General features: G+C 36.1%; 1 protein-coding gene across 1 annotated transcript in view; it reads right to left on the bottom strand.

Moving 5' to 3' along the window:
- Positions 1–2,211: 2,211 nt before the first annotated feature.
- LOC140135757 (cystine/glutamate transporter-like) overlaps positions 2,212–22,085 on the bottom strand; it is a 47,419-nt gene continuing 27,545 nt past the window's right edge. The window contains exons 4-10 of the mRNA XM_072157370.1: positions 13,268–13,312; positions 11,820–11,943; positions 8,593–8,696; positions 7,794–7,890; positions 7,020–7,169; positions 4,864–5,047; positions 2,212–4,119 (exon numbers count right to left, since the gene is read on the bottom strand). Of these exons, the coding sequence (XP_072013471.1) occupies positions 4,028–4,119; positions 4,864–5,047; positions 7,020–7,169; positions 7,794–7,890; positions 8,593–8,696; positions 11,820–11,943; positions 13,268–13,312 (796 nt within the window). The 3' untranslated portion in view covers positions 2,212–4,027. The remainder of the gene's footprint in view (positions 4,120–4,863; positions 5,048–7,019; positions 7,170–7,793; positions 7,891–8,592; positions 8,697–11,819; positions 11,944–13,267; positions 13,313–22,085) is intronic.

Here is a 22,085-nt window from a genome sequence, read left to right as displayed (position 1 = left end):
TTGAGCTAAATCAAACTTAAAGTATATGTAAATAGCGCCCTCAATTTGAAAACAAAAGATATAATTCATAGAATAAAAATTATCACAAAAAGGCAAAAAAAGATGAGGAAAAGGAAGGATATTCTATGTTTAAAATAGCTGGAAAGTATATGTGTATATTAGAATGATGGCCGTTTGTGTTGTCCAGGTCTACAATTAAAAATTATATAACGTTTTGTTAGAAAAAAATTAATAAATGATCACATCAAACAACTGTGAATTTTATAGGTCACTTTTATATTTTTTTTATTAAATTTCGCTTTCTTTTGAAACATTTGTTGTGCCTATCACATTTTATAATAAGCGTTTGCAACAAATTTTTAATTTTTATTAATTGTGAACTTGTGAACCTATACGTTATAACCGTTGAGATATTGATTACCCCTATTACATTAGTACCCAATTTTAACCACCGTTTATCAGTGGAGGCTGGTGGTAGTCTAGAGTAAAACACCGAAGTTCGTGGGTTCGAATCCCATGTCTCCAAATTTCGTTTCTTTGACAGTTGGGTTGTACGCCGGCTGGGATTTCGTTCGTTGTCTAGTTTAATTGTAATACTTTGATTATCTGTTCACTCTTTCCTACATGAATGCATTAAGAAAGCCCTCATGGTGTTTCTTGTTTCTTTATGGTTTATACCTGTAAGGAAAGACTGCAGCTTTACCGTAATTCCACTTTCACAAAATTAATTAAAATACTCCACCAGAAAAATAATTCGGGAAATGCGGAAATCGAGAAAAAACATTCACCTTTCATTTCATTTCATTTCATTTTATTTGCCAGAAAAAACATACAGTACAATACAAAATTTAAAAAAAACTGCAATAGAGCAAAGAATCGATATTTATGTAAGAACAAAGTCGAACTTTCCCATTATTGAAAGGTTCAATAAATGCCACACTCAATGGCCACCTTCTGTAAAAATATGAAGTGAATCGCGACTACCGTTTAATTTTTATGAGTACTTTTGCTGCGATACCCAGTTTCGTTATTTGTCCACGAGATACCATGTAAACATATCACAAAAAGTAACTAACCCCCCTTAAATAATAGGCATTATTAAAAAAAAGGGCTATTGTATTGCAAATCTGTACAATGCGTTGGAAGCAAAATTTATTTCTACGCATTTTGACACCTCATTTGATACGATAGCACAGAAAACAATAAAAGTTAATGTAGTGAGGTCCAGATTTGAAAGTTGCACTTACATACACATTTTTACAATACAAAAACACTCAGTTATCATTCCACAGATTTCCTTCCATTACATTGAATGCAAAATCAATAGAATTTACTGCAACTTTCAAATCTTGGGGTACATTGATTTAAATGTACGCTGTGACGTCAATATTTAATCAATTGCTACAAATGAGGTGCCAAAATGTGCAGAAATAAATTCTGCTTCAAACGCATTTTACAAATTTGTAATACAATCACCCGTTTTTTAATAACGGTCATTATTTAAGGGGGATCAGTTTCTTTTTTTGAGATGTTTATTTTGAATGAGAACACACAGTGCACGGTAAAGGCACCACATCTGAAACTGACTTTAACTTAAATAAGGTTGATTTTGGCGTTATTTTAATTTCTTTTTTTCTGTTCAAACAAACTTTCTAACATTACTTTAAGTCCTTCATACCTCATTCGACTCCAACTCCAGTTTTTTTAAATCCCAATATGTCCAACTTACTGGCTATGTTGTAATTCACTCCACTTCAATTTGCGCGCATTTCATTTTGACATTTGAAAACCCGCCTACAAGTTTGTATGTTTTTGATAGAGAATAAACATCTTTAAAGTAAAGGTAAAACGAAAATAACAACAAATAATGTTTCTTCTCCTTAAACAAGACCAGGCAATAACACTTTGGGTGCTCCATTTTATTTCAACGCCAATGAGGTTAAGAAAATGGCAGTTGTTCCAAATCTACCTTACACAGAGTGGGCTGACATTCAAATTTTAGATGTCTCTTGGACAAACATTAAAATTGGGTAGCGCTATAAAATGTGTCATAAAAACAAAACGGTAAATGCTAATTCCTTAATTTTTTCACACAAGGTCACTGATGGATATACCATATATAAAATGTTTTTAAACCTAAATGTGTCAACTCGGTTCTTAAATAAAAATGGATTCTTTTCTCTATTGCACTTTTTTTGACTCACCCTGTATAACGATAAAATACATTAAAAAGGGGAATTAAAAAATAATGAGGGAAAAACCATTTTTATTTTCAATACAATCATTGATTATAATTAAACAATAAATTAACATTCCTACCAATAAAATATCAACAACAAAAAAGAAGGGGGCATTTGGGGAGGCGTGTAGATGAGCAGGATGTAAGTCAAGACACACATGAGAACACAGGGACTAACAAGAACGAGAACATTTTCAGTATATCGGTAACAAGAACCTTTTCGGTATATAATATTGGTTCTACCTTCACGAAAATTGTAAATACGGTATTAATGTTATAATATTGTAAATGTAAAAAAATTAGAACTGCCCTCGAGGTGCTGGTCAGCAGCTAGAGGGATATCATTGCGGAATCTTGTGAGAGCAGCTGTCGAGTGACTGTGACGTTTCCGGTAAGCTGACTGGTTAGGTTAGCTAATAAAAGTTATTTGCCAAGACCAAAGGAAAAACTTACGTTTTTCTGCTGACAGTTTCACCAGCGATTGATGTTGTTATTGATCCATCTGCTTGGAGCGGGAATCCCGACCGGCTGATTTGTTCATTTCGAGAAAGTTTCTTTGGTCCTGGCAAAGAACTTTTATTAGCTGTTTAATCAACAGACCTGATGAACCTCTTCAACCATGACTGGTTAGGTGCATACAGATTACTGTCCGCGAACTACGATTCCGTCAGTTTGGGTAGGTGATACACGCCCAATTGTATTATAGGAACATCAGACTTGAGATCGCCTGATAATTTTTTTCATATCGCTTTTGTCACAGTTGGCTTTCTTTATCAGAGGGGTATAACTTTTTTCAGAGATTTGGACATCACATGGACAATAATTATTGTGAAGAGTTTATGATGGTTAGTCAAATGCGGAGTGGATCTAAGCATTTTTTCAAAAGATATGTACCAAATGCATCCAAAAATTCAATACTCTGTATTTGAAAAGAATATTAGCTTCGAGAAAGTCATCCAAAGTACTACCGTATCACGTTCAGTTAAGTGAATGTTCTTAATCATCCAGTAGTTGTGAACAGAATTTTGGAAATAATCTAATACTGGAACTTACCTACGATACCTAGCCGTCTAGCAAGTGATCATCGGGCCAGTTGCCTGGTGATGGTTCTAGACGCAATGTAGCAAAGTTGCAAACTAAGTTCCAGTACTAGATTTATTTCAAAATTCTAATATCCCAGTTGTCCAGGTTAAAGCTAACATGATTATTTAAAAGCTTATTAATTTTGTGTGTCTTTCTCCTCTCTTTCAAATATTCAATTAAATTCCCGAGTGGATAATAATTTGTCGTAATCACCGTATACGGACGAATTCCAGAGTACCATAATGACTATAGAGGGCGACATTTTTAAAAATTTTAAATCGCGCAATTTAAAATAAAAAAATGTCGCCCTCTATAGTCATTATAATACAAAAAGATGGGTTTACAGGGACGGTTTATAGTAAACAGCTTTTCATCAGTATACAAATGTACGGAAATCAACATCGATATCATGTCCGGATGTAGACTAAATCCTTCATCATCTACAACTGCTCGTGTTATGCTATACTTGACGACATAGTTCGTAGGTGACGAATGAGGGCGGCAGTCTAGTCCGCATGTATTATTATGCAGTCCATTTTGAAATAAGAGATCAAGACAAAGATCCGAATAATTAATAATTAAGAATGAGCCAATCCCAATAACCAATGTTCCACTTTGGTTTCTGGCATATTCAATAATCCCAGACATTATATGAAAACACCCAATAAGAACCAGAGGATTTATAGAACTAAGCAAATCTATTGATTAATGAATGTCTTGTACCATTAAGACAGTTTTCTCTTCTTCTTCTTGGTGCACCACGAACAGCAGCTTCTGGAAAAATACTGTTATTTTAGCTGAAATGATAAAACGAAAAGACAACCATGTGAGGATTACAACAAACAGCACAATGAAAAGTGAGCGAAAACATGATAGAAAATAATTATCTTACAATTTCAATTCACTACGTACCACCTTGGTCTGGGGCGGACATTTTATAAATGAATTTAGAAGAGCAGCAACGACACCACTTGCATTTCATTCCAGATGTTAAATTAACATCATATGCAAAGTTTGAGGGAAAATGAATGGGCGTTGAGGGCGCTATAACCCCCATTTTAGTAACAAATAAGGGCTATCCTTGGAATGGTGTTATGGATTATGTATGTACAAATATGATTTTTTTTAAATGACCCGTGCTAATTTTCTAAAATTTTCAGAGTATGTAGTATGAACATGTAGAAATATAATCAAGTAGTTGCCCTACCAATGCCTACCTGCTATTCTCCAAAAAAATAAAAAGTCCTATACCTCAATGATAATGAAACATAAGTTTTATTTAAAGACAACCAAATCTGTGTGAGTGAAATTGAACCTTCATAACAGTTTATATAAGCATTGAAATTGTACCGTCTGGCGAGGATGTCTTTAATTTATCTATGTTAATCATTTTGTATACATAATTCATGACTTACAATAATGAAGAAAAAGAAGATGAAGGAAAGAGGATTAAGACGACGAAAATATATAAAAATGACTATTGTGAAATAATATTTACTGATAATAATACATTTATGTAATTATTATGTTGTAATACCCACCCATTATTCGATTGAAATCATCTGGTTTCTTCTTATAAAACCATACCACAAATATAAGGTATAATGGTACACCAATGAGAGTAATCACCAATCCCATCACACATGCTAAGGCATTCTTCATAAATGACATAATCACTATACCAAGTGCGAAAATAACGAACAGTATTGGAACTATCAGCGGTACCTGTGGGGAGAAAGAAAATGTACACAACGTTAAGGATGGTTTCAAACCCTAACCACCGGGAATCGCAAGGGGTTCTAAAGGTAGCCCTTCGTTTGTTCGACAATCCACTTGTTCGACATGGTAAGCCCTAATACTACTGCCCTAAACTTAACGGAAGTCATAAGTAACCCGGTGTTTGTTGTTAATACCTTTTTCCATGGACGGAAAAACAGACCGCGTACAAGCAGTCAAAGTCTCAGCATCACCCAATAATGAGGACCGATTGTTCCACGAAATGCGACAGGCAAACATGCTACGCACTGCGTAGTTTTACGGTCTATCACGTAATTGCGAAGGCACACAACGCTCTATCGCGTGTGCGCGAAGAAACGCAACGTTGGCGTGTATAGACGCTGCATTTACGAACAAATCGGCCCTCATGAATATGCGAGAATTCACAGCATACAATGCACGGGGACTTTGATTGTTGATACATTGGTCTGTAGTAGTCTGTGCATTTTTCATTCTTCCCATCATACACTATTCCATCAACCTCATAGGTCGTGTGCATCTGATGGTCTTCGCAATTATTTAGTCTTAAAAGGGTGGTCTTAACCTTGGAATTACGGAAACCTTTGGGCTTCATAACTGCTTAATTGTTGGTCTGAAGTATGTAAAAGTATACATATTTAGAATGACAAAGCCTTGAGGAATCCACCTGTTTGGGCAAAAATGCTAATTTTGGAGAAAATCAAAAAAAAAAAAAAAAAAAGCCAAAGCCAAAGATTGACACATAATTTACCTGTGGACCCCTGGGGCTCAAGTGTCCAGTACAGCTAATATTTAGCAGAACAATATTATAATATTGATGACCGCATTAAAAAAGACTAGTCTGCGCAAACTAGTTCTTTTTAATTAGATCTTCAATTATAATTTATTGTTTCATACTTTTGTGGTTGGTGTCTAAGAGTAAAAGTTGGGGCCCAAAGGCCAAGGTAACAATGGGCCCTGTCATCACCTACTGAGTTGCCGCCACTGGACTAGACTTCTCCGTAGTCCACTTGCCCATTTTGCATACTCTGGCTATTACATTTAAGCATAAAACTCTGATTTACATTGATTTGTGTGCAACTGATAGATTTTCACATCTGTATCTGATCTTTTCAGTCACCGCACTCCCTCTGTTTGTTAGCTTCCCAAGTGGACTACTGACTTTGCCTTGCGGTTAAGATTTTTAACACGGGACTCTATGGAGAGTTAGGCCAATTTCTGGCCTAACTAAAATTGGCCATGATGTAATGCATCTTTAAATGGATCTGCCTTGTGATTGGTCGCCCATATCTCGCTATGGTTTAAATCTTCCGGGCCCGCGCCATTACCATTAACTACACCGTACACAACTATCTGTGGTATTTGCGGCGCTTTTGTGCTGACGCGAAAGTTAATCTCTCATCAAACATCTAGCGCGTCTTGTACTATACCATGCTTAGTACTTGTGGTTAATGGACTGATAAACAAGTATGCTTGACAGTGTGTTTTTAGAGAGCAAAGTCCCGGGGCAAAGTTCTGCTTAAAATTCAAAGTCCATAGTCGGATTTTCGTGGTTCGCTATCAATAAACTGGTAGATTCCAAAATCAGAATTGTTCAGTATTAAAGTGAACCATTATAATTATGCAAGATAATGTTGCATTCAATTACTTTTATTGTCACTAATCATCTGATATTCTTAATTCTTTATGACCATTTTACTATTGAATACTTTAATTTTAATAAACATCAGTATAATTTTGAGTTCAACGAAATGGTTTCATCATGACTAATAATAACATATTTTTAATAAAATTCGACTATGGCATAGTCTACCACTGGACCAATCTATTGTAATGCTAAAGAGTGTCTTTCGTCAAAAAAAAACCCTAAACAAACAAACAAAACAAACACGGATATAGAGGGACATTATGCTTGTAAACGGAATTCTACGGTATTGCTTACTGTAAATGGGCGTGGATGATCTGGGTATTTGATCCGATGACAAGGAATAACGGCAGCTGCTATAGCCAGAAAGATCCACCTGCTGACACTCAGGTAGCTTATCAAGGTATAGACGTTGTCACCAGAGAGATATAAGAGGCAAAGCGGTAGCTGAAAATAAAACATGGATAGAGTATTGCAATGTTGAAAATAAAACCTCACAAATGTAGCTCCCTCTTTTTGATAGACAATAATTAACCATTGAGGCACACTTCCCAAATATTTCAATACGTGCATACAAAACTGACCCAAGTCCATGGGAAGTGATTTTCAGAAAACCACTAAAAAACTGTGTATCATTAGAATTCCTTCAGTTAGATTATGGAAATAGCATGATATAAGCAACAATTTCCCATACTTAACTCAATTTGGCCAAAGTATGGACTTGGGTGGGTTTTGTATTGAGGTATTCATTTCTTTTTTCACAATTTTCGTTCAATTGCTCCAGCGTTTTGGATTCTAGAAACAAAAAACTTTATTAATAGAGTAAAATAGTGGCTCATAGAACAGTACGCGACTTACGGAGTGGTACCCACCAAGTTACCAATTAGTTGTTGTTCATACCGCCAAAACGAAACATATTCCAGACCTAAAATGTCACTGTGGTTATGTCTTCATTTCGATGTGGGAAGGGGTGTTGGTGTGGGTGTGTGGGTGTGGGGGGATTGATGTCAATCGGGTTACACAAAACCTTTGATTCAACTTTTCTGAAGGTTCTGATTATTTTATACTCACCAATATGCCAGCAGCAGGTAATGGTGACAACCATTTTATGTGTATCATTGCTAGAATTTCTGGGAACATTCCTTCCCTCGAGGCGGAGAAAATGACTCTGTTTGAAATAAAAGCCAGGAAGCATTTTCAATCCTCAAAAGCTTGTAAAGCTCGTCGCTGCCCTCAATGGCCACATAAACACGCGTAACCGTGTCAGAATATGTCCTTCTTACATTCAAAAATTACATTAGCCTTTTCGAGATATGGCGGACACATAGGTTAGCGTTGCACGAAGTCTTTGGAATTTGCCGGGTTTTTAATACCCAGATTGAAGACTGCCTTCCTTTTGTTTATGCCATACTTCGAAAAGGCTAACTGCCTTTCGGCAAATTCCTGATCGATGCGAGCATTGATACGTACATCGCCACTGCGCACGTTGATCTGCGCAGTATAAACGATGTGTGCATCAGCCTGACGTACTTACAGATTTGTACTTTCCCAAATCATTTTGGCCTATTAGAATAGAGATATATGGTTCGAGGAGGCCACTTCAATATGAGGTTGATACTGGTGTAAGGCTGAGGCTTTCGCAGTTAGGGGCATTAGGTGAGAGAGAAATAGAAAAATAAAGGTCTGTGTTACAGAGCATGTGTTCGAAAAGAATAAGGTTTTTTGGGGGGAAACAGGGATGTTGAAAAAGTAGGCAATACAATTACTTCTGTCTACAAGTCCCTGCTACACGTCCTTGAAACCAACCTCGGGCTTGATGATACTTAATACTATAATATTAAAGCAATTATACATATTTCCTAGAACGTACCTTGATGTACCGAAAATAACGCCATTTGTAGACCCAATGCAAGATAACGCTACCAATAATTGTATAGTCCAAGTCCATGATCCCAGCATAGGAAATGCAAAGTCCTAAAAATGTAACAAAAAGGTTTCATGATTGAAAACATAAATCTGTCTTTAATATTTTGTCAAGAGTTGACTAAGTATTGTTGAAAAATTTGGCAAAAAGCAAGAAAAACAACAGTATGAACTGACAAAGTTGAAGTCTATAGCTATTAACAAAGTGTACAAATGTAGTTGCTCGTAATTTAATAAAATAACATGTAACTCATTGTTTTGCCACTTTCTTTACAGTATTAAACTGTTAGAAAACTTTTGCAAAATTGTTTGGAAACCGTGTGATTGATTTGAAGCACCAAGTGGAATGGCCCCTAAGATCTCCTGATCTTACACATCTGGATTTCTTCTTTGGGGGCTATTTTAAAGTAAAGGTTTTCACAAGTACTCCTGCAGACATTGATGAACTCCAGAGATACATAATTGCACAAGTTGACACCCCCAGGCACGCCGTATGTCATAAGACGTTGTGTGAATGCCATGTTGAGGAGAGTTGATATCTGCATCCAGAGGAATGGTAGCCATGCCTTGATGGCCATGTGGAAGACTAAGGCTTTTAATTACTGTAAAGAAAGTGTTGCTTTGATTTTAATTGTCTTTGCGCAGCTGCATTTTTACTCGGCTTACAAAAATAGAAACCAAGTCCTTATTGATGGTCACACGCCAATGATTTTAAAGTTAAAGACAAGATGCTGATTCAGCTATCAACTTAAGTATTTTGACCAAATACCTAATACTCGGCTTACAAAAATAGACAGCGAATCCTTATTGATGGTCACACGCCAGTGACTTTAAAGTTGTGGGAAGGCAAGATGCTGATTCAGCTATCAACTAAAGTCTTTTTACAAATACCTAATACTTGGCTTACAAAAATAGAAAGCGAATCCTTATTGATGGTCACACGCCAGTGACTTTAAAGTTGTGGGAAGGCAAGATGCTGATTCAGCTATCAACTAAAGTCTTTTTACCAAATACCTAATACTTGGCTTACAAAAATAGAAAGCGAATCCTTATTGGTCACACGCCAGTGATTTTAAAGTTGTGGGAAGGCAAGATCCATTCAGCTATCAACTTGTTTAACCAGTACACCAGCGTGTAAGGGAGATTATAGACTAATAGGTTTCGACCATTGCAGCAATCGCCATTGTCTTCTTAAGTACATAACGACCCAGTTGTCAAGACCTTTCGAGTGCAAAATAAATCAAAGTTTCTGCTTCACTTAGCGAATGGTATGGTTGATAATTAAGAGTCTTTGTCACCTGCTAAAAACCGAAGTACCATGATAGCTTCATAAGCGGCATTTTACAAAATATTGATGAACAATGATTACTCAATTGCATTGTTTGTGGCTGTGAAGTAATAAATAAGAAGGTCACCAAACCTATTGTACCGGGGGGGATCTTAAGCTGATGTATTGTATACTGGAAGACAGAGATAAAAAGACTAGTTTGCGTCTGACGTCATCTGTCAATCAAACTCGAGCACGGTTTGTTTACAAGTGTCGTGATGATATGAGCAGTGCTGAACACGGCGATAAAACCGGGTGCCTTATTGTAAATTTTGCACCTTCAAACATATAAATCATCTCAAAAGTTAGGTCTTTATAGTAGGAAACTTTCTTTCGCAAAGGCACTATGTCAACAATGCCTGGAAAAGTTGCTTTTTGCCATGTAAAAGTACGTAATTTGTCGCCATTTTGTGCTATTCCTTTTCTCCGATCGGCACCAGATAAATCAACCTTCCTTTTACGCGCTATTAACCGATCGAGGATCGTAGGGAATTTGATTGACAGTGACGTCAGACGCAAACTAGTCTTTTTATCTCTGTCTTCAATTATAAGTGGCAATAATAAGTGCTGTAATGAGTCTGAAGTGGGATTTTGAGAGAATGTAAAGAGGCCTATCATCAATCTATTTGCATTTAATATTAAGATACCGGAACCATAACGTGCCGGGAGCAATGTACAGTGCTTCCCAATTAATAGGGCACAGTAAAAAGCTGGTCACGATAAGTGTGTGCCTGACATGTTTACTGAACCAAATTGTACGTTGTTCCTTAAAAGTTTCCGAGTGATCAAACAATTCCTCACTTTTGTCATTAAAAAACTGCATACAACTTAATAAGAAATACCTTTTACACGTTGATTAAACGAGTCTGAATTTTGTGTTTCATTTTGGGGTTTTTGGGATGAAAAAAGAAGAAGATATTTGCAGATTAATGAGACGGGTCCTATCATTATTTTCAGTGAAATTTTACCAACTCATGTTTATGGGAGCACGGTGGCCTAGCGGAACGGGCACTGACTCATAATCGGAAGGTTGCGGGTTCGAGCCCCGGCGACGCCATCGTGTTATGCCCTTGAGTAAGGCACTTTATCTCGATTACTCCTCGCCAACCAGGTGTTTAAATGGGTACCGGCATTCTTAAATGCTGGGAAGGTAACAGACTCGCTGTAGAGGAGGTGTTGCGACCCCCTATAGCAACATTACATGGAGGAGTTTGGCCCAATCGCCAATGAAAGAGAGATGGGCACTCCGATCACTGTTTATACAGGATCGTCTCCTTTGCTTATTCTGAAAATGAAAACAAAGAACCTGTATAATGTATTGGGAGTGTCATTTGATGAAATCTGGCGTGCAAAGGATTTTGGGACATTTTCTCGGATTGCAAGAATCATAGATTAATAAACACATAGATTGGAATGGTCCATGCCTGTGCCCTCTAAGCGTACTTGAATTCAGCTAAAGCTGTTTCTTTTGTGTACGCTCGCGCTATTTGCGCTATTCTTTAGTTTGCTCACGCAAACCTGATTTAGCGTCGACCCCATATGCAACATGCCTCCGCGGTATGGTAAGAATTATGGAGGAAAAAGATAACAGACCGTGTACAAGCAGTCAAAGTCTCACCATCATTCACCGATTCTTCCATGAGGCAAAACTGCTACGCACTTACCGACTATTTTTACGGTCTATTGCGTAATCACTCAGGCACGCAACGCTATTGATTGCGTGATTGTTGGACACGGCACGATGGAACAATCGGCCCTCATGAATATGCGAGAATTCACAGCATACAATGCACAGGGTTTCGACTGTTGATACATGGTCTGTAGTAGTCTGTGGTAAGAATACATACCGAAGCTACAGCTTTGGAAGCCAGTAATTGATCAGAAGACAGCACGGTGAAGTAGGCAACATTGGTTAGGATATAGATGACCGTTATGATTATCATCGATATTATAATGGCCAGAGGTATATTTCTAATTGAAAAAGAAAATCAAACCGATATAATAAACATTAAATGAGGGAAGCATTGACATCTTGACAGGACATCTGGCAAATGAATGAAACTAAATTGAACTGTTATTGGGTTTTGTTTATGGAGACACACTTGGGTGCTAATAAGAGCAGACTCAAGCAAAACCTTCAAGCCAAGCTAAAAAGCCTATTATAAGCACGTTGGCCTATATCGAAAGAGAAGACCGAAATGATCATGATAATGGAATTGAAGATAAATGAAGAACAAGGAAAAGATGGGCACTTCAAACAATGTGTATAAAGTAATGTTAACCCCTGTATATCCTAAACAAGGATGATTTTGTCATATAAGACCCCACTTGTTGAAATTGATTGCGAATTACAGAAACGGTGATCTAAAACGGAAGTAACGAAATCAAAAGTTGCAATTTTATGTTCTAATCAACGGAAAGCACGGCGCTAGTTTTAATGTCCTAATCAATTGAAGCACGGCGCTACGTTCTCTTGTTCTAGAAAGAAATCAATAGGGCATGCAATGAAGCAGAACTGCATCTCTTGTATTTGCATCTTCATTGGGTTTTGGATCTTCGTGGCTTTATTTTCTTTTCAGTTCTTGACCGATTTTAACGAATAAGGTATTAAATCCGAGCTAAAAGATGCAGCTATTGGCTGCTTGTTCTAATTATGACATATTTGCCTTTTGTTTAGAATATACAGGGGTAAAAATAACTGGTGCCTTCATTGTTTTGCAGACTGTAGGGCCTAAGTTAAATTTAGCCTCACCACCTGTTGGATTTAGAATTAGGTAAATTAACCATGAGAATGTTTCGTCCTTAGGAGAAGACGTTATAAGGTGTTGGTCGCGGGCAAAAGGGCTACACCTAACGTCAGGTCCGAAATCAAATAGTGTTATCTTTTTCCCAATCCGTCACAAATTAGTCTTGTAATATAATCTCAATGGTGTAAAGTTGTTTTTAAATTGCATTAGTTTTTAAAGCATTGATCTTTTTACGTGAATAGTGATTTTCGTTAAACCACAGAAGAACGTATATCGTATCAACATTTTCCATGGATGTTGGGTCGCAGAAAAAATTAAAATCAATCAATCAATCAATCAATCAGTCGCAGAAAAATTTACAATCAATCAATCAATCAATAAATAAGTAAATAAATAAATAAATAAATAAATAAATAAATAAATAAATAAATAAATAAATAAATAAATAAACAAACAAACAAACAAACAAACAAACAAACAAACAAACAAACAAACAAACAAACAAACAAATAAATAAATAAATAAATAAATAAATAAATAAATAATACCTGGACGGTCTCTCAACTTCTTCTGTCACCTGCGGTAAATAGTGCCTGTATGAAAACGAAAAAAAAAACCACCCAAAACGGAATTGGAGTTATATAATTATATTTGCTTGTGCTTTGACAGCAGTCTATCAGCAAACTATTTTAATTTGCAGTTGTACTCTGACGGTTTAATATATTAGCAATATATTATATCTGATTGTGCTCTGACAGTTTAATCTAGCATTCCCTCATTTCAAATTATAAGTTTTGATTTATCTTTTGTTCAGAAACCAAAAATCATAATGGCCTATTGTGCTAACATAATCATTATCGGATATCTATCACCGTGGACGGTAGTTGATGCTCTATGAAATCTGATTTAGTCTTACTTCAGAGAGGTGGCATACTTTCACATCACCGTATAATTACACCCCGAGTTCTACGGCTCCCAGGCCTAGAAATCATGCGTGTATATTGAGGGGGGGGGTTGTTTGTTTGTTTGTATGAAACATAAACGATGCATGATGATGGAGATGATTTGATTATGAATTAGTTTATTCTCCCCTCTCCCTCACCTATACAACCTCCTCTTCCCTAAGTATCTCCTTCTCCCCTCCTCGCCTCCCCCTACATTCGATACCTCCTCTATCTCGAGCTCTCCTCCCCCTTCCCTTTCTACTACCAATGCTCTCTCCCATCTGTTTCTCTTTCTCCCTCCCCTTACCCCCACCCCTACAAGACACCTACAGTGTTGCGTGTATGTTGTATGTTTGTTGGTATAACATGACGTTGTGGGGGGTATGAATAGGTATGAACATACATTGTGATGATACTCCCATAGTGGCCTATGGTGGCATACACAGTGTGTCACTATGAGGGTATATTTAAAACCTACCCCTACCCCCTCTAGAGGCCCTAAAATGCCATATTTGGAGACGTCTACAATGTTGCTTTATACTCATAATTACACCCACAATGTACCTCTTGTAAGAACCCCCCCCTCAACACACACTCTCCCCCCCTCTCTCTCTTCTCATTTCGAGCAATAAGTCTACCTAGTCTATACTGGAAGAAATAATAGCTTCAATCTTCAATCGATTCCCGTGTATGCGATATGCATATGATTAGACACTCGGCTAGGCTTCAAGAGTTTTTTTTTATAATCTGGGTTGAAATACTTCAATGGTCTAAAATTTGTTCACAGAGAAATAAGCTATGGCTAATTTGGAAATCGAACCCACACTTTCAAATGTAGATCGACTTCTCTGCTCGTGAATATTGCACTGCGAAATTTAAACATTTCTTTTGTATACTTAGATCAGGTAACTTCAAACCAAGTGATTATCTTCTTCACACGATTATATAAGAAACTGAAATGAAAACCGAATCTCCTTGCTACAAATTTTACGTTTCTAACAAAGGGTAGAAACAAAGTTATAGATAATCATGTCAGTCAAGAGCTTAGGCAAGATAATAGGAAACTACGTGACCAAGGCGTAAAATATGTTGCAATTAGTTCTAAGTGATTGCCTGGCTAGGTGGATCCTCATCCTGTGTACTGTCATGTACATCTCCCTAAAATCCTCAAACGTAGAAATTAAGCTAAAATATAAAAAATATGCCAAATCAGCACACAAATTACGCCAACCTCTGCGTCCCCCTAATTGACACGTCTGGATCCGTCTCTGCTGGCCAGTTACCGCCAAATGGTGGCTATAAGAGTTTTGCTTGGTTTAGGGACTGTTCACAGTCAAGTTACCTCAATCGTTAAGGTGTTCGACTGTGATACAAGAGGTTGCGGGTTCGAACCCTGGCGGTGCCTAGTACGCTCTGGTGGAAAAATTGAGTTTGCTTGAAATTCCCCTGTACAAGGAACTTACTGCTAATTTGTCTCGTTGTAACCCGTACGAAACTCGGGGAGTTGATCCTGGTTGCGAAGTTTATTTGTAGAATGTCTAGGGGTGCGCTCTTGAAGCAGCAAAGTCCCTGATTTGTTGTTTAATGGTTTATGGAATGATGTGGGGGGCGCAGTGGTCAGCGATAACCTGTAAAGTGTGCTGAGGCTTGTGGATCAACGTCTAGGCGTTGTGCCTCTGTGCGTGGCGCACTACAAATCAATGCGCTATTTTTTTTTCACAAACACTTGTTAGGCATGTTAGGGGCTGATGCAAAAAAAATTCATCGCACAAATTTTTCGCCCCCCCCCCCTTTACAGATCTCAAAAAGTTCATCCCCCCCTTTTTGACATGAAAATTATGGATCATCCCCATAGAAAAACATATAAACTCAATTTTCCCAGGAAAATTTGTGGTCATTTTTTTTCAAGGCCCACCTTAGGAGGGTCAAAACTTTTAAGGGTCCCCTTTTTTGCATCAGCCCCCACCCCTCTAACAAGTATTTGTGAACGGTAATACCTACTTCTATTAAAGGCATATTAAGTGATCCCAGTGTGAAAGAATTAAAAGTGTGTATAAATTGTTTTAAAGTGCTGGATATTGTCGTGAAAATTGTCATTTGTCAGGTATTTTTGAAATGAACAAATTGGCAAAAATAAGGAAAACAGCAGTATTGACAAAGTTGTAGCGCCATTCAAATACATGTAGCTAATATTCCTACTTACAGGGGCATTTCGTGATCCACAGCCTCATCCCCCCACTTTTCCCAAAAAAAGTTGAGATTTTTACACCACTGGATACCTCTGGCTACATAATGTTTATGTACCAAATATTTCTTGCAGATTAATTCGTTTAGCAAAAATATCGTTAATTTGAATTTCGTTCTGGTGCACCAGAACGAAATTACAACACATTGTCTATGGAGCAGTGTAATACACATAATCATGCATAACTCGCAAACGCAAAATCGGAATCAACTGAAATTTTGGAAATAAGCTTTTTTCGTGGATATCTACTGAAAAATGTCATAAAAAGAGGATGCTAGGATCACGAAATCCTCCTTTAGTAGAGAAATTACAAATTCATGTGAAATTTTGTCTTTAATACTCTCCTTTTGGATTACCAACCAGTTGGCTTTGTTAGCACATCTATGACACTTAAATAAAATAATGTGTAATATGGGATCAGAATGTCTTAATAAAGAATTATATATTCATTCCATCCTATTTTAAAATCACCACAATTTATACAAATCATAAAGTTAAAGCCATAATAATACGATCTCATAATATGAAATTGTTTTTTTTCTTTCAAACCTGATTCTTCTGGCATTCTTGTAATGTTTACACATATACCAACTTGCACCTAAATGGAACCAACCAAATTAGTTGTGTTTGTACAATGCTGGCCATAAGTGTTGGGACGGTTTGATAGGGTAATGTAAATAAGCCCCCACTCCCCGATCAATGTTGAATTCGACTTTTTGGTCACACGAGCCTTGTGGCACCCAACATTGATTGGTGGGGAAGGGGAGGGTTGGGGTGTTAGGAAAGTGTTTAGGCTTGACACCAAAGAAACCTCCACTTTATCACGTTAATAATAACGGAAATAAGGTCATACTATAGTGTACGTTTTCCATAAGTGTCCCAACACATTTTGGCCATGGTTGTATTTGAAAAGTTGAAAAAAAATCATCTAATTTCAGTTTTTTGCTTATAACTCAAAAAGTAAATATGATATTGACACCAAATTTGGAGCAGTTAGAGATCTTATCATGTGGCTTTACCAAAAATTTTTGGATGGCTACATTTGAAATTTCGGGGCTGGTCACTTAGAATGGCTTAGAAGGATATTTTGGCCCTGTCTACGTTCACTATTCGTCACTTTAACTGTCAAAAACTTGGGTTTAAAATGGAAAATTATTGTTTCCACCAATTAAAATGTTACATTACAGCTATAGAAGAAAATAAAAGTTATCACAACATCTCGTGATCAAAAAACAAATAAAGGAATCGAACCCATGCACACTTGTTTTCCCAATTTACCGCAGTCTACCACAAATGAAGCAACAAAATACAGAAAAAAGAAGGACGGACATTGGCAAAAATTAATAGAACGACGAATATGATATGATGAAGGATATTGTAAAATAATAACAAAAAGAAAAGAAAAAGATATATAAATAAATTCAGGGGCTCGAACCCGTGTCCACTGTGCCTGTGGCAGATGCCGTATCCATTGCACCACAGAGCTGTATTACTTTCACAGGCTTAAACTGTAATATAATGCTATTCAAGATGCATGTATATAAATATACGCTCTACGGACGATAAACAGTCAAACAAATCACACTTTTACGGCATTTGTTTCATTAACTGAATATTTATCATATAGCAGGTGTTGGATGACATTTGTGCTCCACATATATTTCAGTTTTGGGCCGGGGTAAAATGATTTTGGGACAAAAAACGAACGATATACACGTTTGTAAAAAGAAAAAGAAAGTAATATTATATTAAAATTCTTTACTCTTTAAAGACGTGTATACCGTCCGATTTTGTCCCGTAGTCATTTATCCCGGACAAAAACTGAACTAAATGTGGAGCACAATGTCAGCCAACACCTGCTATATGATAAATATTCAGTTAATGAAACAAATGCCGTAAAAATGTATTTTATTGGACTGTATATCGTGTGTAGAGCGTATATTTATATACATGCATGTTGAATAGCATTATATTATAGTTTAAGCCTGTTGAAGTTACACAGCTCTGTGGCGCAATGGATACGGCATCTGCCACAGGCGCAGTGGACACGGGTTCGAGCCCTGAATTTATTTAGATTTCTTTTTTTTCTTTTTTGTTATTATTTTACAATATCCTTCATCATATTATATTCGTCGTTCTATTAATTTTGCCAATGTCCGTCCTTCTTTTTTTCTGTATGTCTACCTATATTTTACTTTCTATACTTACTATAAGTTTCTTTTGAAAGCGCTTTTAATAAATTTCAGTCATAAAATGTAATTTAAGCCTACTCCTGCCGACTATGATTATATTTACACGATATACTCGTTGCAAATACCACATACGTTTTTGATGCAAACGATGAAAATGATTAAAGTTTTGTTTTTTTCTTCTAAAATTAGCTTTTTTTTTAATTTTAAGTATTTTTTCCCAAAATCACTCTTTTAAAAGACTTCAATCAATTCCTGTCAACAAATATCATGTATTTCTGGTGATTAAATCACTACTCTTTCAAAATAAAACGTCATTTTACGCAAAATACGTAGTTGGCATAGGCTAATAATGTTCAGAACGCACTGTAAAATACATGATATTGCGTATAAAACGTGACCGTATCCCTAAATCACATGAGGAAAATGCAATAATTTTTATATAAGTGAAAAGATAAATAGTTTCTCCGTTTTCATGTAAAATTTGATGAAAATCCAAGCTATGGTTGAGGAGATATGGGCCAAAACACACATTTTAAAATTAGATTTTTGTACCTTAGAGACAATGCTGGCCATAAGTGTTGGGACGGTTTGATAGGGTAATGTAAATAAGCCCCCACTCCCCGATCAATGTTGAATTCGACTTTTTGGTCACACGAGCCTTGTGGCACCCAACATTGATTGGTGGGGAAGGGGAGGGTTGGGGTGTTAGGAAAGTGTTTAGGCTTGACACCAAAGAAACCTCCACTTTATCACGTTAATAATAACGGAAATAAGGTCATACTATAGTGTACGTTTTCCATAAGTGTCCCAACACATTTTGGCCATGGTTGTATTTGAAAAGTTGAAAAAAAATCATCTAATTTCAGTTTTTTGCTTATAACTCAAAAAGTAAATATGATATTGACACCAAATTTGGAGCAGTTAGAGATCTTATCATGTGGCTTTACCAAAAATTTTTTGGATGGCTACATTTGAAATTTAGGGACTGGTCACTTAAAATGTCTTAAAACGATATTTTGGCTCTGTCTAAGTTCACTATTCGTCACTTTAACTGTCAAAAACTTGGGTTTTAAAATGGAAAATTATTGTTTCCACCAATTAAAATGTTACATTACAGCTATAGAAGAAAATAAAAGTTATCACAACATCTCGTGATCAAAAACAAATAAAGGAATCGAACCCATGCACACTTGTTTTCCCAATTTACCGCAGTCTACCACAAATGAAGCAACAAAATACAGAAAAAAAGAAGGACGGACATTGGCAAGAAAATTAATTGACCACAGAGTTGATATTTAAATATGATAAAAAGAAATGCTAAAAGATATATATAAATATAACGTTTACGGACGATAAACAGTCAAACAAAAGATATTAAATAAATTCATTTGTGGCTCGATATTTCAGTTTTGGGCCGGGGTAATGATTTTGGGACAAAACGAACGATATACACGTTTGTAAAAAGCTTAAAAAGAAAGTAATATTATATTAAAATGCTTTACTCTTTAAAGACGTGTATACGCGTCCGATTTTGTCCTGTAGTCATTTATCATTTGGACAAAACTGAACTAAATGGGGAGCACAATGTCAGCCCACACCTGCTATATGATAAATATTCAGTTAATGAAACAAATGCCGTAAAAATGTATTTTTTTGGACTGTATATCGTGTGTAGAGCGTATATTTATATACATGCATGTTGAATAGCATTATATTATAGTTTAAGCCTGTTGAAGTTACACAGCTCTGTGGCGCAATGGATACGGCATCTGCCACAGGCGCAGTGGACACGGGTTCGAGCCCCTGAATTTATTTAGATTTCTTTTTCTTTTTTCTTTTTTGTTATTATTTTACAATATCCTTCATCATATTATATTCGTCGTTCTATTAATTTTGCCAATGTCCGTCCTTCTTTTTTCTGTATGTCTACCTATATTTTACTTTCTATACTTACTATAAGTTTCTTTGAAAGCGCTTTAATAAATTTCAGTCATAAAATGTAATTTAAGCCTACTCCTGCCGACTATGATTATATTTACACGATATACTCGTTGCAAATACCACATACGTTTTTGATGCAAACGATGAAAATGATTAAAGTTTTGTTTTTTTTTTCTTCTAAAATTAGCTTTTTTTTAATTTTAAGTATTTTTTTCCCAAAATCACTCTTTTAAAAGACTTCAATCAATTCCTGTCAACAAATATCATGTATTTCTGGTGATTAAATCACTACTCTTTCAAAATAAAACGTCATTTTACGCAAAATACGTAGTTGGCATAGGCTAATAATGTTCAGAACGCACTGTAAAATACATGATATTGCGTATAAAACGTGACCGTATCCCTAAATCACATGAGGAAAATGCAATAATTTTTATATAAGTGAAAAGATAAATAGTTTCTCCGTTTTCATGTAAAATTTGATGAAAATCCAAGCTATGGTTGAGGAGATATGGGCCAAAACACACATTTTAAAATTAGATTTTTGTACCTTAGAGACAATGCTGGCCATAAGTGTTGGGACGGTTTGATAGGGTAATGTAAATAAGCCCCTCACTCCCCCGATCAATGTTGAATTCGACTTTTTTGGTCACACGAGCCTTGTGGCACCCAACATTGATTGGTGGGGAAGGGGAGGGTTGGGGTGTTAGGAAAGTGTTTAGGCTTGACACCAAAGAAACCTCCACTTTATCACGTTAATAATAACGGAAATAAGGTCATACTATAGTGTACGTTTTCCATAAGTGTCCCAACACATTTTGGCCATGGTTGTATTTGAAAAGTTGAAAAAAATCATCTAATTTCAGTTTTTTGCTTATAACTCAAAAAGTAAATATGATATTGACACCAAATTTGGAGCAGTTAGAGATCTTATCATGTGGCTTTACCAAAAAATTTTTGGATGGCTACATTTGAAATTTAGGGACTGGTCACTTAAAATGTCTTAAAACGATATTTTGGCTCTGTCTAAGTTCACTATTCGTCACTTTAACTGTCAAAACTTGGGTTTTAAAATGGAAAATTATTGTTTCCACCAATTAAAATGTTACATTACAGCTATAGAAGAAAATAAAAGTTATCACAACATCTCGTGATCAAAAAACAAATAAAGGAATCGAACCCATGCACACTTGTTTTCCCAATTTACCGCAGTCTACCACAAATGAAGCAACAAATACAGAGAAAAAAGAAGGACGGACATTGGCAAAATTAATAGAACGACGAATATGATATGATGAAGGATATTGTAAAATAATAACAAAAGAAAAGAAAAAGATATATAAATAAATTCAGGGCTCGAACCCGTGTCCACTGTGCCTGTGGCAGATGCCGTATCCATTGCACCACAGAGCTGTATTACTTTCAGGCTTAAACTGTAATATAATGCTATTCAAGATGCATGTATATAAATATACGCTCTACGGACGATAAACAGTCAAACAAATCACACTTTTACGGCATTTGTTTCATTAACTGAATATTTATCATATAGCAGGTGTTGGATGACATTTGTGCTCCACATATATTTCAGTTTTGGGCCGGGTAAAATGATTTTGGGACAAAAACGAACGATATACACGTTTGTAAAAAGAAAAAGAAAGTAATATTATATTAAAATTGTTTATTCTTTAAAGACGTGTATACCGTCCGATTTTGTCCGTAGTCATTTATCCCGGACAAAAACTGAACTAAATGTGGAGCACAATGTCAGCCAACACCTGCTATATGATAAATATTCAGTTAATGAAACAAATGCCGTAAAATGTATTTTTTGGACTGTATATCGTGTAGAGCGTATATTTATATACATGCATGTTGAATAGCATTATATTATAGTTTAAGCCTGTTGAAGTTACACAGCTCTGTGGCGCAATGGATACGGCATCTGCCACAGGCGCAGTGGACACGGGTTCGAGCCCTGAATTTATTTAGATTTCTTTTTCTTTTCTTTTTTGTTATTATTTTACAATATCCTTCATCATAT

Source organism: Amphiura filiformis, chromosome 16 (assembly GCF_039555335.1).
Source record: "Amphiura filiformis chromosome 16, Afil_fr2py, whole genome shotgun sequence".
Classification (NCBI taxonomy): domain Eukaryota; kingdom Metazoa; phylum Echinodermata; class Ophiuroidea; order Amphilepidida; family Amphiuridae; genus Amphiura; species Amphiura filiformis.
The sequence above is the reverse complement of the archived record's forward strand: the minus strand, read 5'-3'. Positions and strand labels throughout refer to the sequence as shown.